This window comes from Hipposideros armiger, unplaced genomic scaffold (assembly GCF_001890085.2).
Source record: "Hipposideros armiger isolate ML-2016 unplaced genomic scaffold, ASM189008v1 scaffold_2, whole genome shotgun sequence".
Lineage (NCBI taxonomy): Eukaryota > Metazoa > Chordata > Mammalia > Chiroptera > Hipposideridae > Hipposideros > Hipposideros armiger.
The window spans coordinates 5,243,106-5,267,828 of NW_017731352.1; the positions used below are offsets into that span (position 1 = coordinate 5,243,106).

The following is a 24,723-nucleotide window of genomic DNA, read 5'->3' on the forward strand; positions in this document are numbered from 1 at the left end:
TATAATATATCTAAAGCTTTACCAAAACAACTAACCTTTGCTCTTGACAAGAGAAATTTGACGGCTCGATCATGGCATATGTCTGAGGCACTATGTAATAACTCCTGGATATTATTTGCCAGCTTTCCTAGCTCTAAGTCAGTTAATTTCATGTCTTCATTCACCCTGAAATTGGTAAAAAGAGATTAAGTCAGGATAGTTTGTGAACACGTTGTTCTACATAGTTGACACATCAATAAAAAACAAAAAGCTGTAAATCCACATTTGAGGAAAAATTCTGTAATGTATCAAACAGTTTTTTTGTGGTGAAGCATCACTTAAGCAAGCTTAGATAATACAAATATATTTTACCCTAATCTTATATAAGAATAATTTTCTCCTTCTGCTGTGGTTTTTTGTTTGTTTGGTTTGTTTGTTTATTATTCGTTTTAGGTGTACAAAACAATGCAAGTTACATTTTTCACCCCTCACAAAGTGACCATTAATTCCTCTCCCCTAACCAATCGCCCCCTCCCCCAATATCATACATATCTATCACAATTCCATCAACTCCACTTCCCGCACTGTACTCCACATATAACTACATATATATCAAATCTTAGTTGGCATACAATATTATTCAACAGCAGCTTCAGATGTACAGTGCAGTGGTCAAGCCTCTACACCATCCATGAAGTGGTCTCCCTAACAAGACATGAGTCCATCTGACCCCCTAAAAAATATTTACAACATTATTGATTCTATCTGCTGCAGTTTTAATATTCAGATCAGACTCTGGTTGAACAAAAATTCTGCAAAAACTACAGCAAAAAACATTCTAGTTAGGTACAAGGTGGTAGCTGTGGTAGGTTGTGCACAGGTTGACTAGGATGACACAGTGGAAGGAGGAAGAAGGAAGGGATGTTATTTCACAACAAATGGGCCCTCTTTTTACTGACAATTATGAATGATTGTTAATATTCAGTTTAAGTGAACTGACATCTGAGCATTTATTGCATTTAAGTGCCTGGCACTAGAGGGATATAACAGGTCACTGTCCTCAAGAAACTTACAATTGAACAGGAATATTTATAAGATGTAATGTATTTTTTTCCAGTTTTGAGAAGGAAATGTAGAGATTCCATTTGTAAACATTTTCCCCCCTGGGCATATATAAACGTCACTGAGTCCATGCTAACAATGTTAATGTTACCATGAACCAAGTTAAATGCCTTAGCATCATTTCTCTCCCTTTCAGTGGAATTAAAATAATTTTCAAAGATACTACAAAGCAGTTCTGATGTTTAATTTGAGGCAAACCACTACTCTAACTGGGTGAAGGTATTAAAGAAAGTTATTTCCTGCTATCCTTCAAAATTATAATATCACTAACTGTATTTACTAATGCTTTAAAATAATAGAGGGATTAATATTCTTCAAGTACTCCCAGAAAAAGTAATTTGTTTGGTTTTCACACTCTGAGGCAGGTAAGTAAATATCTACTTTACAGATGAGGACACTGAATCTTTGAAAGTTTAAGTAATCTTACCAAAGTTAAGAGGGTAGGACTAGAATCCAGAATTAGTCTAATTTTATTTCTAATCTGCTAAACTTTCTCAACTCCAACATTTATTTCTATATAGATGATCCAGTGCTATTTCAATACCTGCTCCCACAAAACTGTGCTTAAATTTCAAAGTTCAAATTTACTATTACAATAAAAATTTATTTTCTGAAGGATTTCTAAAATTTGTCCCAATGTAACAGAATGAATTTGGAACTCCTGACAATATAGTACCAATCCACAAAGATATAAACAGAAAATAGAAAAAAAAAAACACAAAAAAACAACTCAAGTCTTTAAAAAAGTAGGTGACAATTTTAAAAGCTGGGAAGTTTGGTTTTTAAAAAAATTTATTTAATTGTGACTTTGCTGTTCAAAAAGATTTTTAACTTTAAGTCTAATTAGATCTTTTTCATGTTAATAGGAAAAAACTCACAAATGTTTCTGGGTACATATACAAAACAACTGAAAGCAGGATCTCAGAGATAGTTGCACACCTATGTTCAAGTAGTAGCACTAGTCACAATAACCAAGAGATGGAAGCAACCCAAGAGCCCAATGACAGATGAACAGATAAACAAAATGTGGTCTATACATACAATGAAATATTATTCTACATTAAAAAGGAAATTCTCACACATAATACAACATGGTTGAACCTTGAAGACATTATGCTAAGTGAAATATGCCAGACACAAGAGGATAAATACTATATGATTCCACTTATATGTAAAGTACCTGGAGTAGCCCAACTGATGGAGATAGAAAGTAGAAAGGTAGTTTCTAGGGGGATGGATGGAAGAAGAAATGAGGAGTTGTTAGGTAGTTTCACTTTTGCAAGATGAAAAAGTTCTAGAGATTGGCTGTACAACAATGTGAATATAGTACTTACCACTACTGGGTTGTACACCTAGAAATGGTTAAGATGGTAAATTTTGTTTTTTACCACAATTTAAAATAAATTTGGGTCTAAAAAGAACCCACAAAACTTTCTAATCTATACCATTTTTATTCCTTTCCCATTTCCTGTCTGGGAAATTATTTACTCTGTTGTGCCCATTATCTACATTGCAATAAACTTACAAAATTGTAGATTATTTTGACAATGTAAGAAAATAAGGAAAATCTACCACTAACAAGGATAAAATGTCAGACATCATTTTTGCACGTGCTGTATCCATGACACAATTATATATTGCAAAAATACTTGATATAGGGATAGCCAGACCTTGTAAGAAACAACTAGTTAGGGTCACACGTATAAATATACTCAATCCATTGCCCCTTTGGGCTGCGTAGTTCCCAGACATTTATGTGCCAATGAAACATAGGAGGAGCCATCTATAAAACGTGTTATCATGCTGGGGGAGCATGTAATTGGGGAAAGCTAGGGAAGCTTCAAAGTGTAAAGTGAGCCACAATAGAGGTGGGAGACGAGCATTATAGACTATGAGACCACATCTGATTAAAAGGAATCTCAAATGGTATGGCAGACTGCTAGCCATCTTTCAACATCTTATCTCTCTTCTGCTACAATAATAGTTTTAGCTGGCAAATAGCCAACAAGCTAAAAGCTATTTCTCAAGCCTCCCTTACAGCTAGATATAGTCATGTGATAATATTCTGGCCACCAAGATGTGAGTGGAAGTAATAAGTGCAAATTGTGGATTGTACTCTTTAAAAAAAAGAAAGGATAAAATATAAACAAATCTATATACAGGCAACAGAGAACTAACAAATGTAAAATCTATATGAATTTGCAGGAGACCAAGAATAATCCAGGCAATCTTAGAACAATAAAAGGTAGGGGAAATTATTCTACCAGATATTAAGACTAACTCAAAAGCTATAGTAACTAAGACAATTTTAGTTAATGGTACTGGTGCAAAGACAGAAAATGAACAAAACAGAGTCTAGAAACAGACTCACACATATATGAATATTTGACTTAAGGCAAGAGTAGCACTACAGAGCAGTGAGTAACATAATTTTTTCAACAAATGTTGTGAGGTTAGAAAGATATCTATATGGGGAAAAAAGAAAACAATCTCATACTATACACAAAAATCAATTCTAGATGGACTGCCGATCTAAATGTGAAAGGGACAGCAACAAAGCTTCTAGAAGATAACATAAGAGAATATCATCAAGGCCTTAGTGTAGGGAAAGATTTTTTAAATAGGACATAAATAGCATAAACCATAAAGGAAAAGAATGAATCATAGAATTATGTTAAAATTAAAAACTTTTGTTCACCAAAAACCCCAATAAGAGAATGAAAATTCAACTCATAGAGTGGGAGAAGATACTGGCAATATGTACAACTGACAAAGGGCTTGTGTTGAAACTACATAAAGAACTCCCATAAATCAATAAGAAATAAAAGACAAACCAAATAGAGAAGTGGGCAAAGGACTTGAATAGGCACTTCACAGGAGAGGCTATCCAAACAGCTAATGAATATATGAAAAGTGTTCTCTTACCAATCATCAGGGAAATAAAAATCAAACTAAACCGACAACATACCCACTAGAATGGCTAACATATAAAAAGACTAACAATATCAAGAGTGAATGAAGATGTAGTGACAGGAACTCTTCCATACTACTGATGAGATTGTAAATGAGTACAATCACTTTGGGAAACTGGCGTTAACTAAACTGACCATTCATATACCTTATTCATTCCTAGGTATATATTAAACAGAAGTGTTTATAACATGTGCACCAAAAACATCTACAAGAATGTTTACAACAATCAAAATGGAAATAACCCAAATTTCATCACCAGTAGAAGGAATACATTCTGGTGTAGTCAGGGAGCTGAATCTTAGTACACAAATAAATTACTGCTACATGCAAGAACTTAGAAAAATATCACAAGCATAATGTTGAATGAAAGAAATTAGAGACTAAAGAACACTTCATTTATATATTTACAAACTGGAAAAACCAGTAATCTGGGAATTGGTGGAGTGACAGTGTAGTGGCAAGAGGGGCTTCCAGAGAGCTGATAATGTTCTATTTTTTGACCTGGGTGGTGATTAGTGTATTCACAGTGTGGTAATTAATTGAGCTGAAAGCTTACAACTGATGCACTGTCCTGTATGTGCACTATACCATAATTAAAAAGTTAAAACAAAAAAGTAAGTTGGGTACTAGCCCTTTGCCCTCTCCTTTCTGCTGCTAGGGATGCAGATGAGATGATTAAAGCTGCAGCAGCCTCCTTAGACAAAGATGGAAGCTACACCGTGAGGATAGTAGAGCTGCTTTCTCAGCTCTGCATCTCCTACCTCTGAATCGTTACATGAGAGAAACAAAATTCTATATTGTTTAAGCTAGAGGTTTATACATCTCTTTTAATAGCAGTTTTAGATTGCACCCTAACCAGTAAATGTGAAAATATTAATCTGAACAGAGAAAAAATATTTTTATTAATATGTAGTTCAGTGTTTGTTTTTGTGGGGAGGGGAAGTGTTATAGCTGACTTTATGCTGTAACTGCAACATTTATAAGCTCCTGGGCCATTAATTGACTTATGTAAAAATGAATGGAAATACTGAGTTCTTATTCTTAATAATAACTAAATACAAACTATATTCTTGGACCAGACAGACTTTATTGGGTTTGTTTTGTTTTCATTCTTTCTATACAGATTACTGGGAAAACTGGTGGACTTTGAATGGGGAATTGTGAATTAGATGGTAATAATGTATCAATGTTTCCTTGATTTTAATTGGCATACTGTGGTTATTTAAGAGAGAGTTATTGTATTTACAAAATATACACTGAAGAATTTGGGATAATGGGACATCAAGTCTGCAATCTATTGTCAAATAATTCATAAAAAATATTAATATAAGAGACAAAGAAGGGGGCCAGCAAGTGGCGCATTAGTTAAGAGCTGGCTTGGGATGCCAGAGAGCCCCGGTTCGGATCCCACATATGAGGGCCAGTGACACTGCCCTCTACAGCTAAGATGCTGAACAACAGCTCGACCTGGAGCTGGGCTGCCATGAGTCGCCTGCCACAGCAGGTGGATTGCCATGGGCTACCGTGTGTAGCCAGTAGCCAGCGTGAGCAGCCAGCAGCTGCTGTAAGCAGCAGTCCAGAAGCCGGCCACTGATCTGCCTCGCCTGGGAAGAGTGCAATGATGGTGCCAACTTGACCCAGTGAAGCAACGTCCTCCACAACTAGACTGAAGAACAAAAAAGGACAGCAACTTGTCTGTTCCCCTTGCCCCAATTCCCCAATAAAAAAAAAAAATCTTTAAAAAAAAAAAAAGAGACAAAGAAAGAAAGAGAGGAAGAGAGAGAAGGACAGAGAAAAGGGGAGGACGGGAGAAATCGGGCAATGTGGTAAACTGCTAAAAACTGGGGAAACAAACAAGGATATATGTGAATGTTTTGAAGTCTTCTGGCAACTTTTCTGTAAATTTGAAATTATTTCAAAAGAAGAAGTTTTAAAAACCAACATTTAAAAAGATAGTGTGATCCACTTGAAAATTCATGCCTTGGAAAAACCAAAAACTGTAAATCAAACAGATATTCACTATATACAAAATACAAAGGTGACGTCGTAAAAGGAAGAGAAATAACCAAGGTAATACTGACCTGAGTTCCAAGACAGGTTCTGCCACTAGTGACTTTAAATCAGTCATCTAAACTCTGAAATGAGGGCATTTAATTAAATGGTTTCTTTCCAGCCTTCAAATTCTACAATTCTCCATTACTTCTGATGCTCACCTCCTTACCTTGCATACATTTTCAAAAAGATACGTTTCATAAAATTAAATTTTGTTAAATTAAATTCCAAGACCAAAGTGTACATGATTTTTCAGTAAACTGAATAATCAATCTTACTGAAACCATTAATAGGATGACTCAAAAATCTTAAGGTGGCAACAGTTACCATACTCACATAATGTCCACACCTCCTGCAATAACAGATGATGATGTCTGCTCTTTGCTGGATGAAGAATCAGTAGCACATTCTGGTTCGGATACCGAATCACTGCTGCAGGGCTCACTATTTGGAGATGCATTTCTTTGAGAGGTAGTATCAATTGCTATAGGTGTTAATTCACTCTCACTGAATGCATCACTTATAAATATGCCTTCATGGATTAAGTAAGCGACCTCTGTGTCTAGTGAATTATCTTTTGTTGCGTTCTTCTGTTGTGAAATCTCCTCCAACTCTCTAGTTCTTTGGTTTTTGTCAAGAACTGAGAGAACAACACTGTGAATGATATTTAAGGTTGCCTATAAGAAAAGAGGATACATTTTTAAAGGATTTAAAATATCTTGCACCTGAAGTTCCCAAAAGTGAATTCTGTGTATGTATTTTTGAGCATCTTATAAATGAGTCAAGGTCACACATATCAGAATTTCTATCAATCTTTTATTACACAGTAAAACTGACTTGTGAAAAAGAACTGCTCAAGACAAATGGGTTCCCTAAAGCTTAGAAATAGAGTTCTGTATTTTAATTGATTTTGTAAATGGAAATCTCCTTAAATATAAAAATAAGTGAAAACATGACCTAGTTATTGAGTAATTTACAGATACAGTTTTGCTATTTATCACACTGTCAATGGGTGGGATCAACATTTTGGTAGGAGTCTAAATTAAGTACAGTGAATCACATTTTACAAAACTTTTCCCATGCTGACTGGAGAACTTATGCACGTGACTTAGCATTACTCAAATGTCACTAAGGAAAAGTCATGTCAGGCCGGCCGAGTGGCTCAGTTGGTTAAGAGCTCACTCAAGAGTGCAAGCTCTGAGCAACAGTGGATCGATGCACGGCCTGAGCTGAGCTGCTGCTGAGCTGCCAACAGGTGGCAGGATGGCTCAGCTAAAAAAAAACAAACGGAAAAGTCATGTCACAGATAAGTACCAAAGTCCCCCAGGCCATTTTAACATGATACTCAGGAGATGCCAAGAATTTTAACTGGCATATACAACACAATACTGATACCTAATAATTCAAAGAACATCTAATTTCACAAATACCCTGTTATACTCAGTAATTCCTAATGACTCTCTTACTAAAACATAATCCCAACCAATATATATTAGAGTCTGTGACATTTTCTCTTCTAAAAAATGCTGTGTGGTATTTTCTAAAGCCTCTTTAGAAAAACTACAAAAACAAAGAAAAGAAACTGTTTTATTCCCATTTGATTTTACATATATTTATAAATCTAGAAAGTTGAGTTAATTTTAGGGATATTCTGGATAAACTGATAATCACATAAGCTTACCTTAACTCTCTGTAGGAAAACTGTAAACTTAGAGAAAATATCTTTTAGCAGATCAAACCACTGAGGAAAATTCAACATTCTCATCTGATCTGCAAGCCTAGAAAAAAAAAAAAACAATTCAAACAAAAATAATGATTGTCTTTGGGCCAATATGATAAATGATATAAATCTACAAATTGGAGGAAACTATACTAAACGCTATAGTAACAGGAGAATAACGCAATTTCATCTAGATACCTAACCAATATTATAAAACTGAGTTGAAGAGGTCAATTACCAAACAACTCCTCCTTATTTAAATATATCTAAGACTAATCTAGTCAAGTATACTGACTTATGAATCTTACATAATAATTCCATGTGAACATGATTCATGAACATTGGATGGCAAGCCATTGAGAAATAAACAAATGTTGGTTAAAGGTGGAGAAGATATATTCTGGAATAAATAAAAACAGGAACATAACACCTCCCTTCATAAACTTAATAACCTACTTTTCTAATAACAAACTAAAAAGTACTTTTCCACATTTGAAAGGTATTATGGCATAGAGGGTAAGAGCATGAGCTCTTGGGCCACACTGCCTTGGTTCAAGTTCCAGCCCTGCCATTTTACTAGTTATTTGACTCCGGACAAGTGGCTTAACTCCTCCATGCTCTTTCTCATCTTAACATGGGAAAAGTAATAGAACTTATCTTATGTGGCTGCTGTGAATATTAACTGAGTTAATAAGAAGTACTTAGAACAATTCATGGTGCATAAAAAAGCACTATGTAAGTATTCACTAATATGGTATTAGTATACATATATTATATGTAATATATACTAGATATATATCATACTAGTTATTATATTAGTATAATATATAGTAAAACTAATTATAATATTATACTAGAATACAGAAGGTGCCAAAAAATTGTATACACATTTTAAGAAAGGGAAACTGTACTAAAATTATAAAACTCAATATATACCAATAACAAAAGATAAATAAAAGTCATGCTTGACTTTTGCAATTACAAGAGGTGCTCAAAGTGGTTACCATCAGTGTCCAGACACTTCTGATTATGGCGAACTACTGCTTGAGCAACACTGACCAATGTGTCCACTTGTATACATTGGCACTTCTGGTATATAGTATAGCCAATATTTTTATAGCTAACATCAATCAATAACTTCAAGATTAAAAAATTAATGCAAAATAAAATTCCATAAAGAAATTTTATAGTACTATAATAAAATGACTTATTATTCTAAACTTTTAATGAATGCTGCTACAGCTAAGAGTTTATTTTCCAAAGATACTCCTATACTTGAGATACAGAAAGTTCTCTGAGAAAATACCCTGGGGAAGAAAAAATTTAAAAATAACTGACTCTCCTGTCCATAGGGCTTGTAACAGAGTCCCAATAACTTAATTTTTCCAACTAGTGTATCAGTGATTCCTGCATTATTAGGGTTGCTTCACCTAATTCTGAAACTGAGTTTTCACTAGGTAATAGTGTGGAAATTAAAACTCCACAACCCTCATTCTGAGTCTGGCCCAGAGAAGTTTCACAGTTGTCCATATTGCTATTCATATCTTAGGTCAATTAATAAAGTTAACATATTTATATGAATGAGAAATTCATAGTCATAAAACATTTATCACTATTCTCCAAATAAAAGATTAGGGATTTCAAGAATGAAAAAAAATTAGACATGGGCAATTCAAAATTATGTACTCAAACTTCTCAAAACCTATTAGAAATTGGTTTTTAATTAATGGCTAAATAATTTAAACTTAACACTGCTATTCCTCTGAACTGGGTTATCTTCAATTTTCCCCCTCCATACCGACATTGTATCCCTCTACCCTCTCTCTCCCCTGGGATGCTGATATGCTGGGCTTGGCAGATGAGGAGCCTTTATAAAAGACTGGAAAGAGATAAGGTACTTATAGCTCCATCTCCTTCCCTGAGGGGTTGTTGCCTCAGGATGACTGCCTCCCCCCAGTGAAGATCACTTGAACTACTGCATTTCTTTTTGTTTCAACTACTACATGTCTTTCTCCTTCTGAATTCTGTTAACTGCTCTCTTTCTTTGTCTGTGTCACCTTTTCTCTGACTGATAACCCCCAACCTAATATTTATACTTACTTCATAACAGCATCTGTGTCTATTTCTTCTATCTGTGAAACTTTATTAATCACACACTGCAAAATTTAAGAAAAAAATGTGATTAATGTGAATTCTAAGTGCTACATGTTCATTTGTACATTAAAAAGGGCCTCAATGAGCTAGAAAGTAAAAAAATAAAATTTAAAAAAGTATTTATATTTTGAAAATATATCTACAAATAAAATAAAATAAAAAGGGCCTCAATGGCTCTGATAATTATTTTACTAGACTTCCCTGGTATCTCTTATACATACCTCAAGGTGTTGAAAAAACTGCATCATCACCCTTACCCTATTAAAAAATTATTCCAGAGTAGCTTGAACTGTATTAATTAAAATCCCCTACAATTTAAAACTGTTCAAAACATTAAAAAAATAAATAAATAACTATAACAGGAACAAGACATAAGTCCCATGTTAAAATTCCAAAAGAAATACGATGAATTTCTGTATATTAATTTTATATCGTGCTACTCTACTGAATTCTTTTATTAACTCCATTAACATTTTGGTGGACTCTTTAGAGTTTTCTATATATAGTTATCATGTCCTCTGCAAATAGTGACAGTTTCACTTCTTCCTTTCCAATTTGGATGCCTTTTATTTATTTTTCTTGTCAGACTGCTATGGCTAGAACTTCCAGTACTATATTAATAATAGTGATGAGAGTGCGCATCCTTGTCTTGTTCCTGATCTTAAAGGAAAAGCTTTCAGCTTTTCACCATTGGGTATGATGTTAGCTGTGGGTTTGTCATATACAGCCTTTATTAAGTTGAGGTAAGTTCCTCCTATACCCACTTTGTTGAGCGTTCTTACCATAAACGGGTATTGAATTTTGTAAAATGCTTTTTCTGCATTGATTGAGATTATCATATTATTTTTATCCTTGGTTTTGTTAATGGATAATCACATTCTTTTTCAGATGTGGAACCACCCTCATATCACTGGTATAAATCCCACTTCATCATGGTGTAAAATCCTTTTAATATACTGTTGAATTTGGTTTGCTAGTATTTTGTTGAGAATTTTGGCATCTGTGTTCATCAGGGATACTGACAGGTGAATGGATAAAGAAGATGTGCTATATATACAATGGAATATTACACAGCAATAAAAAAGAATGAATCTTGCTATTTGCAAACAGCATGGATGGATCTAGAGGGTAATATGCTAAGTGAAGTAAGTCAGGCAGAGAAAACACAAGTACCATACGGTTTCACTTATATGTGGAATCTAAAAAAAACAAAACAAACGAACAAACAAAACAAAAACAGATTCATAGAAACAGAGACCAAACAGAAGAGTGAGGGGATGGGTGAAAAGGAGAAGGAAGATATAGTCAATAATATTGTGATAAATTTGCACGGTGACAGATGATTGCTAGAATTAGTGGAGTTATTAAATTGTAAGGTATAAAAGTGTCAAATTGCCATATTGTACACCTGAAACTATAACCAATATAGTATTGTATACCAACTATACTTAAATAAATTTTTTTTTAATGTCAAAAGAAATTCACTTTGGAAGTTACAGTTCCTTTCAATACATGCCAAAGTTTAAAATTAAAATAAATAAAATGCTTAGACTTCAGACGAACTCTGGGAATTAAAACAGCAATTAAAAAAAACTTGTATAAAATAGAGAAAACTGTACAAATTATGTTTATAGCTCAATAATTTTTCACAATGGAGTACACCTGTGTAACCAGAACTCAGATCATAAAACTGAACACTGCCAGTAAGCCACACTTCAGCTCTCCTCCTAGTAACTACTTTCTTTCAAAAGACACTACTATACTGATTTCTCATACCATAGATTAATTTTGCCATGTTTGAATTTTACATAAGTGGAATCATACAGTGTATACTCTTTTGTGTCTGGTTTCTTTTTTTTTTTTTTTTTTTATAAATTTTATTGGGGAACAGCCATGGTCATTGGTTACACATTGCTTTCATACTACAATGGCATAGTTGACTCCTTCGGGGAGGGCGCAGGGATCGAACGGGCAACCTTGGTGTTATCAGCACCACATTCTAACCAACTGAGCTAACCAGTCACCCCTGTGTCTGGTTTCTTTAGTTCCAAGTTATGTATGTGATATTCATCCATGTTGTTCCATGTAATTTATTCATTCTCACTGCTGTATAGTATTCAACTGTATAAATATACTACAGTTCTATTTATCTTTTCTACTGACAAGAGAATTTGAGTTTTTCCCACTTTTTTATTACAAATAATGCTGCCATGAAATTCTTATGTTGTCTTTGGTGAGCTTATATATGCATTTCTGTCAGGTGAATACCTTGGAGTAGAACTGCTGAGTGATAATATATGTGTATATTTAGCACTAGTAGATATTGCCAACAATTTTTGAAAGTGATTTTAACAATTTTAAAATAGTGTTTTAGTCAGTGTTAAAAAGAGGTAAAAAATGGGGTATTATAATCTTTTTTTTGTTTGCTTTATTCAAACATGAAAAACTCAGTATGATACATTCAACTTAATGATGATAAATTAAGACTAATAAATACATTTAAAATTGTCCTTTTTTATATATAGAAAAACTGACGTTCCATGAATAAGATTTATGAGTAAAAAAAAGTCGAAACAAAGATTATGGAAGACTTAAGAACACATGGATTTTAGTTTATAATCATCATTTCTTAGAGATTAGGGTAAGCTGAAATGAACATTTATTTACTGCTGGTGACAGTATACAAGGTGTAATAAAAAAATATGGTGAATGTTTAAATAAAAGAATTTCTTCCAGTAAAAGACACATTGCCATTAACCTCCCTCAAAATACTCCCCCTCATTTCGAACACACTTATCCCATCATTCTTGCCACTTTCTGAAGCAGTTCTGGAAGTCCTCTTTAATGAGTGTCTTTAGTAGTCGTGCTGTCATGGCTGCCTTAATGCTCTGAATCATTTTGACTTTGGAGAAGAGCCAGAAGTCACACAGTGCCAGATCCAGTGAATAAGGTGGATGAGGACACACCATAATACCAGAAGTGATGTGTGACAGAGCGTTGTCATGATGGAGGATGATTTACGGCATACTTTAAAGCACACCTTCTCTCAACTGTAGCTCACACCAGACTGAATACACAGAACAAGTTGAAACTTGTCATACACTGTTACTAAGGTTCAACATGCCACTTCCTGTATTGAAGATCCCCGCCTTTCTGTTGGATGGCACTTGGCAGCAGCATTCACCATATTTTGTGATCACAATGGAAAGGCTCCATGTCACACATCGCTTCTGGTACAGCAATTTCTGTCAAATAAAAATATCACTATGTGTTCCTCATCCACTTTATTCACCAGATCTGGCACCATGTGACTTCTGGCTCTTTCCCAAAGTTAAAATGACCATGAAAGGTAAACACTTTGATCAATTCTGGACATAGAGGCAAAGGAAAGGTTTAACTAACATAATGTTTATGGAATTTTATACAACCATTAAAAATGATTTTTCTGAAGGCTTACATAATAAGAAAATGCTTGTTTCTAACTGAAATATATGTACAAATCAGAATAATAGACACAGTATGATAGCAACAAGAAAAGGATCAGAAAAAATTTACACTTAAAAGTATTAAATGATAATCTCTTGGCTGATAGGACTATGTTTTTCTTCTATTTTTCTATATTTTCAATTTTTAAATTAGAAAATATTACTATTACACTACATATATTATTTCTAGGATCATGTAAAAATAAACTTCACAAAATATTCCAGACCAAAATATATCAAATAAAAAAATGTATAATTACCTGTTTAATGATATTCTTTGCCGTAATAATCATTTCTTCACTATAGATTTCTAAAAAATTAAGTTTTCTTTGTTTTAAAAGTCCAAATATAAGAGACACTAATCTTTCCTATTAAAATAAAAGAAGAGTATGTAACTTCATATTTTAAAGATAAAATAATCTCAGAGGTAGAAATGTTCAACATCAAGGGTTTTATTGTTTGATCATCAGAACTCTATCCTACATATGGTATTTTCTAGAAGCCTACAAAAACCCCTTCCACAACAATCTTGTCATCGGATTTTTGGAGTCAGTGTTCTAAAACAGGTAAATCCTATTCCACTACAGTAGGTCAAATGAAGCTAGTTTGATCAAAATAATCAAACCAGCAAAATAATATGAGTACATTTTGGCCTAGTTTCAACAAGTAGCTAGAAGGTACCCTTCTCAAACCCAGATGACCAATAAATATTTGGTGAGTCCTGTGCTTTTTAATTAGTGGCCTAGGAGATTAGAGTGATGACCTGGACTATCTATGGGGAATTAACTTCTTACAGGTACATATATCTCTTAACAACTTAGGCTGCTATCAGGGTTTTTTGGATTCTTTACTAGTTCTTGGCAGTAATCAGCATTAAGAAGTTACTAAATAAGTGAAGCCTGTATAGGATGTATTTGTATATGCATATGCATAAAGCATGTACAAAATAGGTGCTCTGTGACTGTGAATGACCGATAAGTTACCATATAATAATGATCACTTTTTAAAAAGACATACTCCAGTACATGCATACACATGGATATACATTAATTCATCCTATACCTATATTTTGAACTTGGTTTGTAAGCTATATAAAGACCTCATTTTAACTCTCATTTCTAATTAAGCTATAAAATTATTGTATTCTCTAATTTCACAGGATAATGAACAATTACGAGTAGTGTGCTTGCTAAAGTCATAGTTAATGAAAGGCTTCATAGGTCTGATAGAGCTTGAAATTTAATGTAATTCTGTTTACTACAATCTGAGAAGAATGTGTTCTAAACTAAGGACGTTAGGAATTAACACTAAACAATGACATCAATTTCATTCCACAGTTCAAAACACATACCTCTTCTAAAATTTGACAGTCATCTTCCAGTGGTCTATTTAAGTCACTGTGAGAATAAGTAGAAAATTCTGCAATCATCATTTTATCTATCAGCTTTTCTAATTCACAAAGCTGTGATCCCAAATGCCTACAAAGGAAGAAAAAAAATGTTACATATAGTCATTAAAAATCCAAATTCACTCCACAATTAAGAAAACTAGTAGGCAAAACTTTTCTAGCTGACAGTACTTGTGCAATAATGTAATGTTTTAGTAAAATGTAGTCCTTTAACTTAACAAAAATAACTGCAATAGTTTCAAGTCATCTCCCAAATTATTTTTCTCTTTAACCTCCAGTTAAACATGTTGTAGAAAACCTGGTTCTAGAAATTTCATGACTGCTTTTTTGTCTACTTGTTACAGACAAAATAATCAGGTATTCTGAGTTCTTTCTTCATTAACTATTTACTAAATATCAATGCCAGTAGCTCCTAAGCCATTCATTTATTCAACAAATACAAGCACCTTCTATGTGCCAGGCCTTGCTCTGGGTGCATATAAATATCTGAAGGACTACAGGGACAGATTGACTCAACTCAATCTCTGTCATCATTAGTTTGAATTACTGTGCAATACCCTTTAGGTCATTAAACTGAAAGAACACATGACTGAAAATGTAAAATACTGAGCTACAATCTACTCATGAAGCTTTTTCTCATAAAATATAATGTTTCTTTTTAATCTACCTATAATGTTTGCAGATCCTAGCTAGGGTTAAAGTGAGAAGGACTCTAATCTGGGCAGAGTTATGGGGGTGGGTAGTAAGGGCGGGTATTACTAAAAGGACTTGGAACTTTTAGAAAAAGCATACAAATGACAAGAATGGTCTCATGTAGTCCCTGCTCTGAAGGACACTAAGGATGAGCACCTTCAAATACAAAGGAATTTTTGCCAGTCTAATAGCTTCATAAAAACAATGGGTTGAAGAAACCTAGGTAATCTAGTTGGTCCAAAGTATTCCAATAATTAAGTGAAATAGGCCAATGAGAAATCTGTTTATATCCAAGGATAAAAAATTTAAAGCTCTATTTGGGGGCAATTTAAAAACATTCATATTTAAATAATTAAAAAACAAACATTTAAAAAAAAACAAACAAACATATATATATATATATATATATATGTATATATATATATATACATACTACATTTATTTGAAAAACAAACCCTTAATGTCGGCAACTGTGTTTACTAAGACCAAATATCACACATTTAAAAAAATTAGTTTAAACCATGTGACCTTTTAGAAAGAGCCATTGCTCCTCTTTTATAAACAACATATGGTAAGTTGTGTAGTGATAATTTTGAAAAATCTGATGAGCAAAATAACGTATAAATTTGCATTTTGCTATATAAAAATTATATTTCTTACAGCTAATTAGAAAGCTAATAAGGTTCTCAGAAATGGCACCAAACATCTCATAATAAACAAATTTAGAACATATCCATTAGTACAAACTAAAACATTGCCATAAGGGGAATTTGGCAACGTCTACCAAAATCACATAGGCAATTAGCCTTTGACCCAGGAATCTCATTTCTTGGAATCTGTCTCAAAGATACACTGGTAAAAACACAAAAGAACATATGTTCGTTGCAGCACAGTCAGTAACTGCAAGCGTGGAAGCAACTCAAATGTTAACTAAATGGGGGCTAGGTGAATATACCATAAGAGGCACTACACACTTTTAAAACAATTGAGGAATACCAATTAATATACTACATACTGCTACAGAGCAGTTTCTCAACCTCTTTTCACTAATGCTCCCCTAAGAAATCTTTTTAGATATTTTTATTCCTAATCACTCTCTTAAAATTTTAATATCATAGATATACTATATATCTGTTTATGTACTATGGCCCTTTGGAGGGCCACAAATCATTGTAATATTCAAGATATTTTTTCACCCTTCAAAACCAATTTTTGCCCCCTTGGGGTGATAGCCCCCATTGAGAATGCATGCTGTAGAGTGATCTCCAGGTTATACTGTAAGGTGAAAACAGAAAGATGGATAAAAGTACGTATAGTATGCTAGTGCTTATCCAAGATGAGGAACAGATGGAAAGATGGATGGATGGAGGGAGAGGGTGAATGGATGGATAAATATAAACTAAAACTTTTTTAAATGGTGACTTATAGGGGTAGCTAGGGAGAAAGGGGACCAGGATAGAAGTTAAATTTTTCTAAATATTCTTTGTTTCATAGATTTGATTTTGGAACAACATATCTACTCAAGATTGTTATAAAACATTACATTTTAAAGATCAATCCTTAACAATCAAAGGCAAATGAAACAAATGAACCTAACTGTGTATCTAGTTAGTGGCAAACCTACACAAAGAGGAATTACTTCAAGTGACTTTAAAACATAGTAATTTATCTATTCATCCCACAAAGGATATATCTTAAGGAAAAGAAATCCTATGGTTATAGTAATCATAGTGTTAGTGCTGAGAGCATTCAATTTATATTATGAGATAAAACAAATGAGTAGTTATGTTGACATCATTAGGAACCATACTCTTCAGCTTATTCAAAAGGAGACACGTAAGATTGAAAAAGTAAAAACTCTATAGTCCTGAATTTAAATTGAAACTGTCAATGTGAACTCAGATTTTGCTTTATAAAGGGAAATTTATTTTCTAGCTCTGTCCACTACAAGGCCTAGTAGCCAGGAACACCTCTGGTATCCAGGCTGTAATTTCCAAATACCTTTTCCTACTAAATGAAACTAGCACTCCTCAGAGAAATGGCAGATTACAAGACTGGGGCAAAAAATATAAAATATGAATATCTTGTCACAACACAAATTAAGAAAACAATCAATGACTACTCAGGAATCACATCAAAAGGACTCAAGAATGAATTTGTGGAGGTTCCTACAAAAGATAGAATAATTTGAGCATTGATAAAAATAAAAACAGCAAAGAAAAACACTTCACTTTTATAAACTCATCAGTCACCTTTGGAAGATGCTAGATATTCAATGTATTATTTTTAAAAGTGCTAAGTAAGGGGAAAGAATCTAGAATTTATCCTGCCTATGCTTGTAAGAAATATCCTTCACAGTTATCAAATAATTATATGTAGAAATAATGCTTTAAGAAAATATTCAGGCTGGCCGAGTGGTGCGTTGTTTAAGAGCTGGCTTGGGACGCCAGAGGGCCCTGGTTCAGATCCCACATATGAGGGCCAGTGACACTGCCCTCTACAGCTAAGATGCTGAACAACAGCTCAACCTGGAGCTGGGCTGTCGTGAGTCACCGGCGACGGCGGAGGCTGTAGCCCCTGCGGCAGTGGGTTGCCATGGGCTACCGTGTGTAGCCAGCAGCCAGCGAAAGCGGCCAGCAGCCGCCGTTAGTGGCCATCCAGGAGCCGGTGACTGATCTACCTTGCCCTGGAAGAGCACAATGATGGTACCAACTTGGGCCAGTGAAGCAACGTCCTCCACAACTAAACTAAAGAACAAAAACAGGACAGCAACTTGTCTGTTCCCCTTCCCCCAATTCCCCAGCGCTGTTCCCATCCCCCAATTCCCCAATAAAAATCTTAAAAAAAAAAAAAATATTCCAGTTACTAAATGAATAAGGAAGTATACAATTAGAATATCATGATTTGGAATCCATAATGAGATGATAAATCTAGGCAATGATCATCAAATGGGGGTTAAAGTCACGAAAAGAGAGACACTAGATAAATGACTCTCGACTGAAGTATACACCATTACCTATTAGGTACTCTTGATGAAAAGTAAAACTTAAATCTGTTCAAATGTTTAAATCTAACTACCAGGTTATAGAAATATAGATTTCAAAAAATGCAGATTCAGTTGGCAAAAATCCAGACTGTAAGAAGGTTCTACAAGACAGACAACTAAATTTCTTCAATAAATATTTTGAAAGGGAGAATACAAGAATGGGGAATTTCTATATATCAAGACGCTTGAAATATATCAACCAATTCCAACGTATAGATATTATTTAGATCCTGATTTCAACACACTATAAAAAATAATTTTGAGACAAACAGGAAAATTTGAACACTATTTGAAAATACGAATATTAGAGTTATGTTTTAAAATCCTTATCTTTCAAAGATACATAATAAAATATTCACGGGTGAAATGAAATGATGGTTTGGATTTGTTTCAAAACAATCCAGGAGTAGGGGGAGGGGCATAGAGAAAAAAAAGTTGGCCATGAATGTATAACTCACAAATACAATTTTATCCAGCTTCATATGACTCTCTTCATATAATTTCCTCTATTTTTTAATATGTTTGAGTTTAAAATACACTTTTTTAAAAGCAGTAACAGAGCAGAAGATAAATGTACACATAACTTTACTATTGCTTGGTTCTCAGTTTTTTTATGAAGATCAGATTCCCTTTTAAGGCACACTAGAGGTTAACACTCAGGTATATGTTACCTTCAGGTACAAGTGAATAGTCTTCAACGCATCCCAACAAAGAATTATGGTGGGAAGTCAGTATGACTGTTATCTACTGATGTTTGGGCATCAAAATAATAAAATTGTCATTTTAGCATATATATGAGGTTATTTGACCCCAGATACTGTCTTAAATAAATGAGTAGCTTCACTTTTATGCATTCTTTAACTAATTTTAAAGTCTGATGAATACAATAAAAGAGTAGATATGAATCACAATACTAACATCAAATAGTATTTATTACATAATCACAGGTATATAACACATAAAAAATATTGTCTAAACAAAACTTCCAGAATTAAAATGGTCTACATTTTCACCTATTCAGTCTTGCTGTAGTTTTTTTTTATATATATTCTTGACTACTTTGACAATAGATGTAATAATAATGGCCTGCACATTATTAACCATATCAAAAATATTTAATAGATAAATCTGTTAACAATTTTTTAAGAGCAAGTATCCTAATAATCACACAGTAATTTATAGTGGTGAAAGATATCTACTAAAATGACAAAAAACTAAAATTTCACGTTCTGAAAAAGCACTTAGGTCCATATATGCTAAATTGAAACAATTCCAATATTTCCTATTTCGACATGCTTCAATTTATACATTAATTCAGATCTTCTACTAAGCTGTATGTTAACTACAATGACCTCTGTACTGCTTTTATCAAAGATTTATATATCAACAAATTCTACAGTAATACTAGTTTCATCAAATAGCATAAAGTCTGGGTTTTGGCTTCATCCCAGAACATACATGTGGAGGCTTTCTTATTATAATGCTTTGAAGATCTAAATTATACATCACATCAGGATCAAAGAATTTATTAAATACCTTTGATACTCCTAAGAATAAAACCCCTGAAAAGGAATCCAGAGGTGAACTCAGATCAATGAAACAGTAAACTGGAACCTACCATTAATTGAATGTTTTCCACCTTTTCTTAAAAAAAACAACAACGAAGGTTTATGACTAGAAAACAAGTTAGTTTCATTAATTTTTATACTAAAATCAATTACCATGGTAGGTCCTGACTCAGCAAACCTATAACTCAATTGCCCACAGTATAACATCTATCTCACTATAAAATTACCCCTGATGTTCCAAGCAATCTATTGAGGTCCCATAAGTCCTCAATCAAATATAGTAAAAAGCATACACAGCTCTCGGGTCAGATGAGACCTGGGTTGAATCTTGACTCTACTGTTTTATAATTTTCTATATGACTTGGAGCAAGTTATATCAGTTTCTATGCCTCAGTTTCCTTATCTATTAAATTGGGATGAGATTACCTATTTCATATAAGTTTTTTTTTGGTGGGGGAGGAATAAAATAATACATGCAATATCTACTTAGCACAGTATCTGGCACAGAGTACCAAAGAATTAAAAAATGTTCTTAGGTTTTACAGTGATGGTGGTAGAGTAATGGTGGTAATAACTATTAAAAAAAATAAATAACAATGGTGAAAACAGTTTCCACGTAAGTCTTTACAATAAGAAAGAGCAAATAACACTGCATCCTTGAATTTCAAGGTAACTGAAGCTTTTCTATATCAAAACCTGTAAGATACCATGGTTCAAATATATTCTTAGGCCTATAATGAGAATTCTGTATTACATCCGCTTAACAAATATTTGAATATTATGAACCTCAGCAATGCTTTCAGTTAAATTAGTATAGATCACAAATGATATATATTGTTACACTGATTATCATATATTTTTTATTGCTAATAGCAGAATTTTATTTCATGAGTAATGGTTAAAAATATTTGTCCTAATAATTCAAATTGCCCAATTTGTCAACAATTTAGGCAGTAAAATCATTTAAAATTTTTTTAAATTACAAAAATCAACGAATATACAAAATATCCATTTTAATATTTATGTGTTATGCAATGACTTTAAATTTCCCACTGTGTAAATTACTGTTCACGTTCAGATGAGGGACTCAAACTATGGGATTTTTACACTGATAACAGATACATTGTTCCCTTAACACATTAGTAGAGCCCTCTTTGATAGAGACAGGACGATGATTTAGTTAAAAACTGCTTTTTTAAAAGAATAAAATTATGTAGGAAGATGTTACCACTTTAATTCCAAATTCTGAAAAAGGAGAGTACCCAATAGTAATTAAAAACTAGGCTTCTCAATTCTGGTGCATGTCAGAGTCTCTTAGAGAGCTTTTAAAAAATACAGGTATGCAGGCCTTACCCTCTAGGAAGTCTGACTTAATTGACTTGGATGGGGTATAGAATGCTATACTTAAATTAAAAAATAAATTTAAAAAAATAAAAGTGATACAGCATGTGAGAAAACTGAAAAAAAAATCAGACAACAATGCTTCAGTTTGAAATTCATTTCATTGGTTCACTTTACATAAAGAAATCATGATCTAATAAAAAAGAAGTGGAAATATAAAATTTTTTTTTAAAAAAAGCTCTTTTGAGAGTTCTAAAATGCAGCCAGGATTAAGAACTACAGTCATACATAAACTATCATACATAAACTATAAATAGTTAATTAGGGGCAATGATATGGAAAATAAAAGGAAAGAAAGAATAAGAGAATGGTACAAAGAGTCAAGATAAATTTGGTAATATCCTGGGTAATTCAGATTCCATAAATATGTATTAAAATGTGTATGACATAGCCCTTGCCCAAGACATTAAGGGCCCATTAGAAAGATTTTTTTAAAAGTAACACAAATGACAATGAAATATGGTAGTATGGTATCAAATTTCATTAGAGAGTATATACAAAAAGTTCTGAGTGTTCAGAAGTCACAAATACAGAAATTAATACCAAGGTCAAAAAATATACAAAGAATGAGAAAAAAGAAAATATACATAACCACTTTTTACTACCACTGACTAGAAAATATACAATATTAGGGTAGTAGTATACAGAAGAATCATACACAAATAAGAATATTCAAATTCTTTTTAAATAAATAGCGATTTGCAATTGTAGTAATTTGACTATTGGAAAATTTTAGGATGAAAGTTCCCTTAAAAGCATTAGAAAAAAACATGACAGCCGAAAGCAAAACTTGGACTAAGATCTATCAAATGGAAAGAATATTAACAAATTAATCTAATGGAGTCCTCTGATTCTACTGAAAATTTTCTTATTTTAAGTAAGACCCTATGCTTTTCTAAGATATGCCCCACAAAAATGATTAAAATTTGGTCTCTGGTATGAAAAAAAAAGAGAAAAGTGTGTGAAGTTCAAGTACAGCATCTCTTATCGCCTACTGAGAGAGAACAATAACGTTAATAAACTAAGAACACAGGTTATTTCACTAATGTTTATAGTCGACAAGAGACCTATAATACATATTATCCTAACTGATCAGACAAAAATACAGAGTTTGAAACTATTCTTATGCTTCCAAATAAAGTTAAATGGCCTTAAAAAATAGCTGTAAAACTATAAAAGAAAGTAACTAATATCAATATTTAACAACTTTACAGCAAAAGAAAATGATAAAACCAAGAAAAGTAAATCATCAGATAAGATTTAACAATAATTAAACAAAACAAAACTGGGTTACAACATGTCATCCTTAAACTACTTCAACTATGAGACAGTTTTCTTCCTTCATTAGGAAAACATTTTCTTTTACAGTACTTTTATCTTTGAAAATTATTTGCATATGAAGATGTTTATCAGAAGTAAAAACTCAACACAGTGCTGTTATCAAACTTTTATACAATGATAACCATACTAGAACTGACATTTGATAGGCAGCTTTACAGAAATGTTTCATATGAAGAATAAACACTCTCTACACATGTGTAAGTTCCTCAAAAAATAACAGTAGAAAGATATTTGAGCAAAATATAGACAACCAGAATATTTGAAAGTCCTTTTAAAAATCATATACAGCAGGTCCTCGATAACGTCCTTTCATTCAATATCCTTTCGTTATAACATTAATGCGGGGGGAAAAAAAGATTCCCAGCTGGGGCCACAGTCTGTGTAATGTTTGCACTCTCTCCCCATGTCTGTGTAGGTTTTCTCCAATTAATCCAGTTTTCTCCCACATCCCAAATAAGCACATGAGATGACTTGGCATGTCTAAACTGTCTCAGTCTGAGTGGGTATAGGTGTGGATGTGAATGTGCCCTGTGATGGAAGGTTGTCCTGTCCAGAGTTGGTTCCCACCTTGCACCTTCTGCTAGGAGAGGATCTGGCCACCCACAACCCTGAACTAGAATACATGGGTTGGAAAATAATTATCTTACTTTTTTTTATTAAACTTTCTTTAAATGTAGGTATAGTTCATATTTATTTCAATGTTTAATATTAGAAGTGTTTTGAGTCTTTATTTAGAAGTTTAGTGATGTTTTTGTGACAAGAAATATGCCATAGGAACTTAACTCTTGTTCACAGCAGCTGGCCTATGACAAAATTGGTTTTGTTATACATCACTTTGCTGAAAGTCACAGTATACAAGAACCCATCCACAACGTTGAGGACTTAACTGTGTACCTTTTTTTACGAAGAACATTTTTTCTTTTGAGTTAAGGTACAAACAAAAAAAAGTAAGGTTGGAGATAAAGGCAGACTCTTCCTCAGGCTCAAAACAAATAGATTATAAAATTTTCCTTCTGTCTTCCAACAAATCATAACCGAACAGGAATAAATATCAACCCTGTTCTTAAATATTTTCTAGACAGCTTTGGATGACTATGCTTTTCAACAATATTACTAGGCATAAATTTGTGAGTCAAGGAAAATAAAATAAGCTGCATGACCTTTAGGGTAAAAATTAGAACAGTTTTAGAATTTGTGTTTAGCAGGCAAGCGTTCAATCTTTGATTCTATTTCTCAGCACTGTTCTGTTCAGAGAACAAAGCAGTCTACTCTGCAGAATTGGCTCCCACTATTCATTAACATTCACAATATTATACAGTAGTGATATGTGAAAAATACAGCTTCCGTGATTATAGAAGTCCATTTTTCTAAAGTAGTGACAAAAAATTAATTTTTTTTAATATATTTCACATACATTCACAAAAGACAAATATTTAAAATTTCAGAGGTGAAAGGAAAACTAAAAATCATTTAGTCACCCTGGGTTCCACGCTGGGAAATCCAAAGTAGGCTTGACAGGGACTATGAACCATCCAAAATTACTTGCAAAATTTTATGTACATGGTTAAACAGCTTTCAACAGATTCTCAAACAGGTTTGTGACTCAAACTTTTTCTGTAAACATCCAAGTCTGATTATGTTCCTCTCCTAGGGTTAGGCCTCCATAGCAATCTATACATTCATCATTATACTGTATTGCACTGTATGAGAACTACTCAGTAATTTCTGTCTCCTTCCTCTTGCCAAATAAATTGCAGAAACAGTGTGAGCAGAGAACATCT

At 33.2% G+C, this 24,723-nt stretch overlaps 1 protein-coding gene across 4 annotated transcripts in view; it reads right to left on the reverse strand.

The window, feature by feature from the left end:
• The window catches only part of VPS54 (VPS54 subunit of GARP complex), a 76,676-nt gene that overhangs the window by 22,172 nt on the left and 29,781 nt on the right, over positions 1 to 24,723 (reverse strand). For all 4 annotated transcript variants that reach the window (XM_019635290.1, XM_019635301.1, XM_019635306.1 and 1 more), the window contains 6 exons: positions 14,837 to 14,963; positions 13,746 to 13,853; positions 9,947 to 10,002; positions 7,808 to 7,904; positions 6,463 to 6,803; positions 36 to 165 (listed from right to left, as the gene is read on the reverse strand). In XM_019635290.1, the coding sequence (XP_019490835.1) occupies positions 36 to 165; positions 6,463 to 6,803; positions 7,808 to 7,904; positions 9,947 to 10,002; positions 13,746 to 13,853; positions 14,837 to 14,963 (859 nt within the window). The remainder of the gene's footprint in view (positions 1 to 35; positions 166 to 6,462; positions 6,804 to 7,807; positions 7,905 to 9,946; positions 10,003 to 13,745; positions 13,854 to 14,836; positions 14,964 to 24,723) is intronic.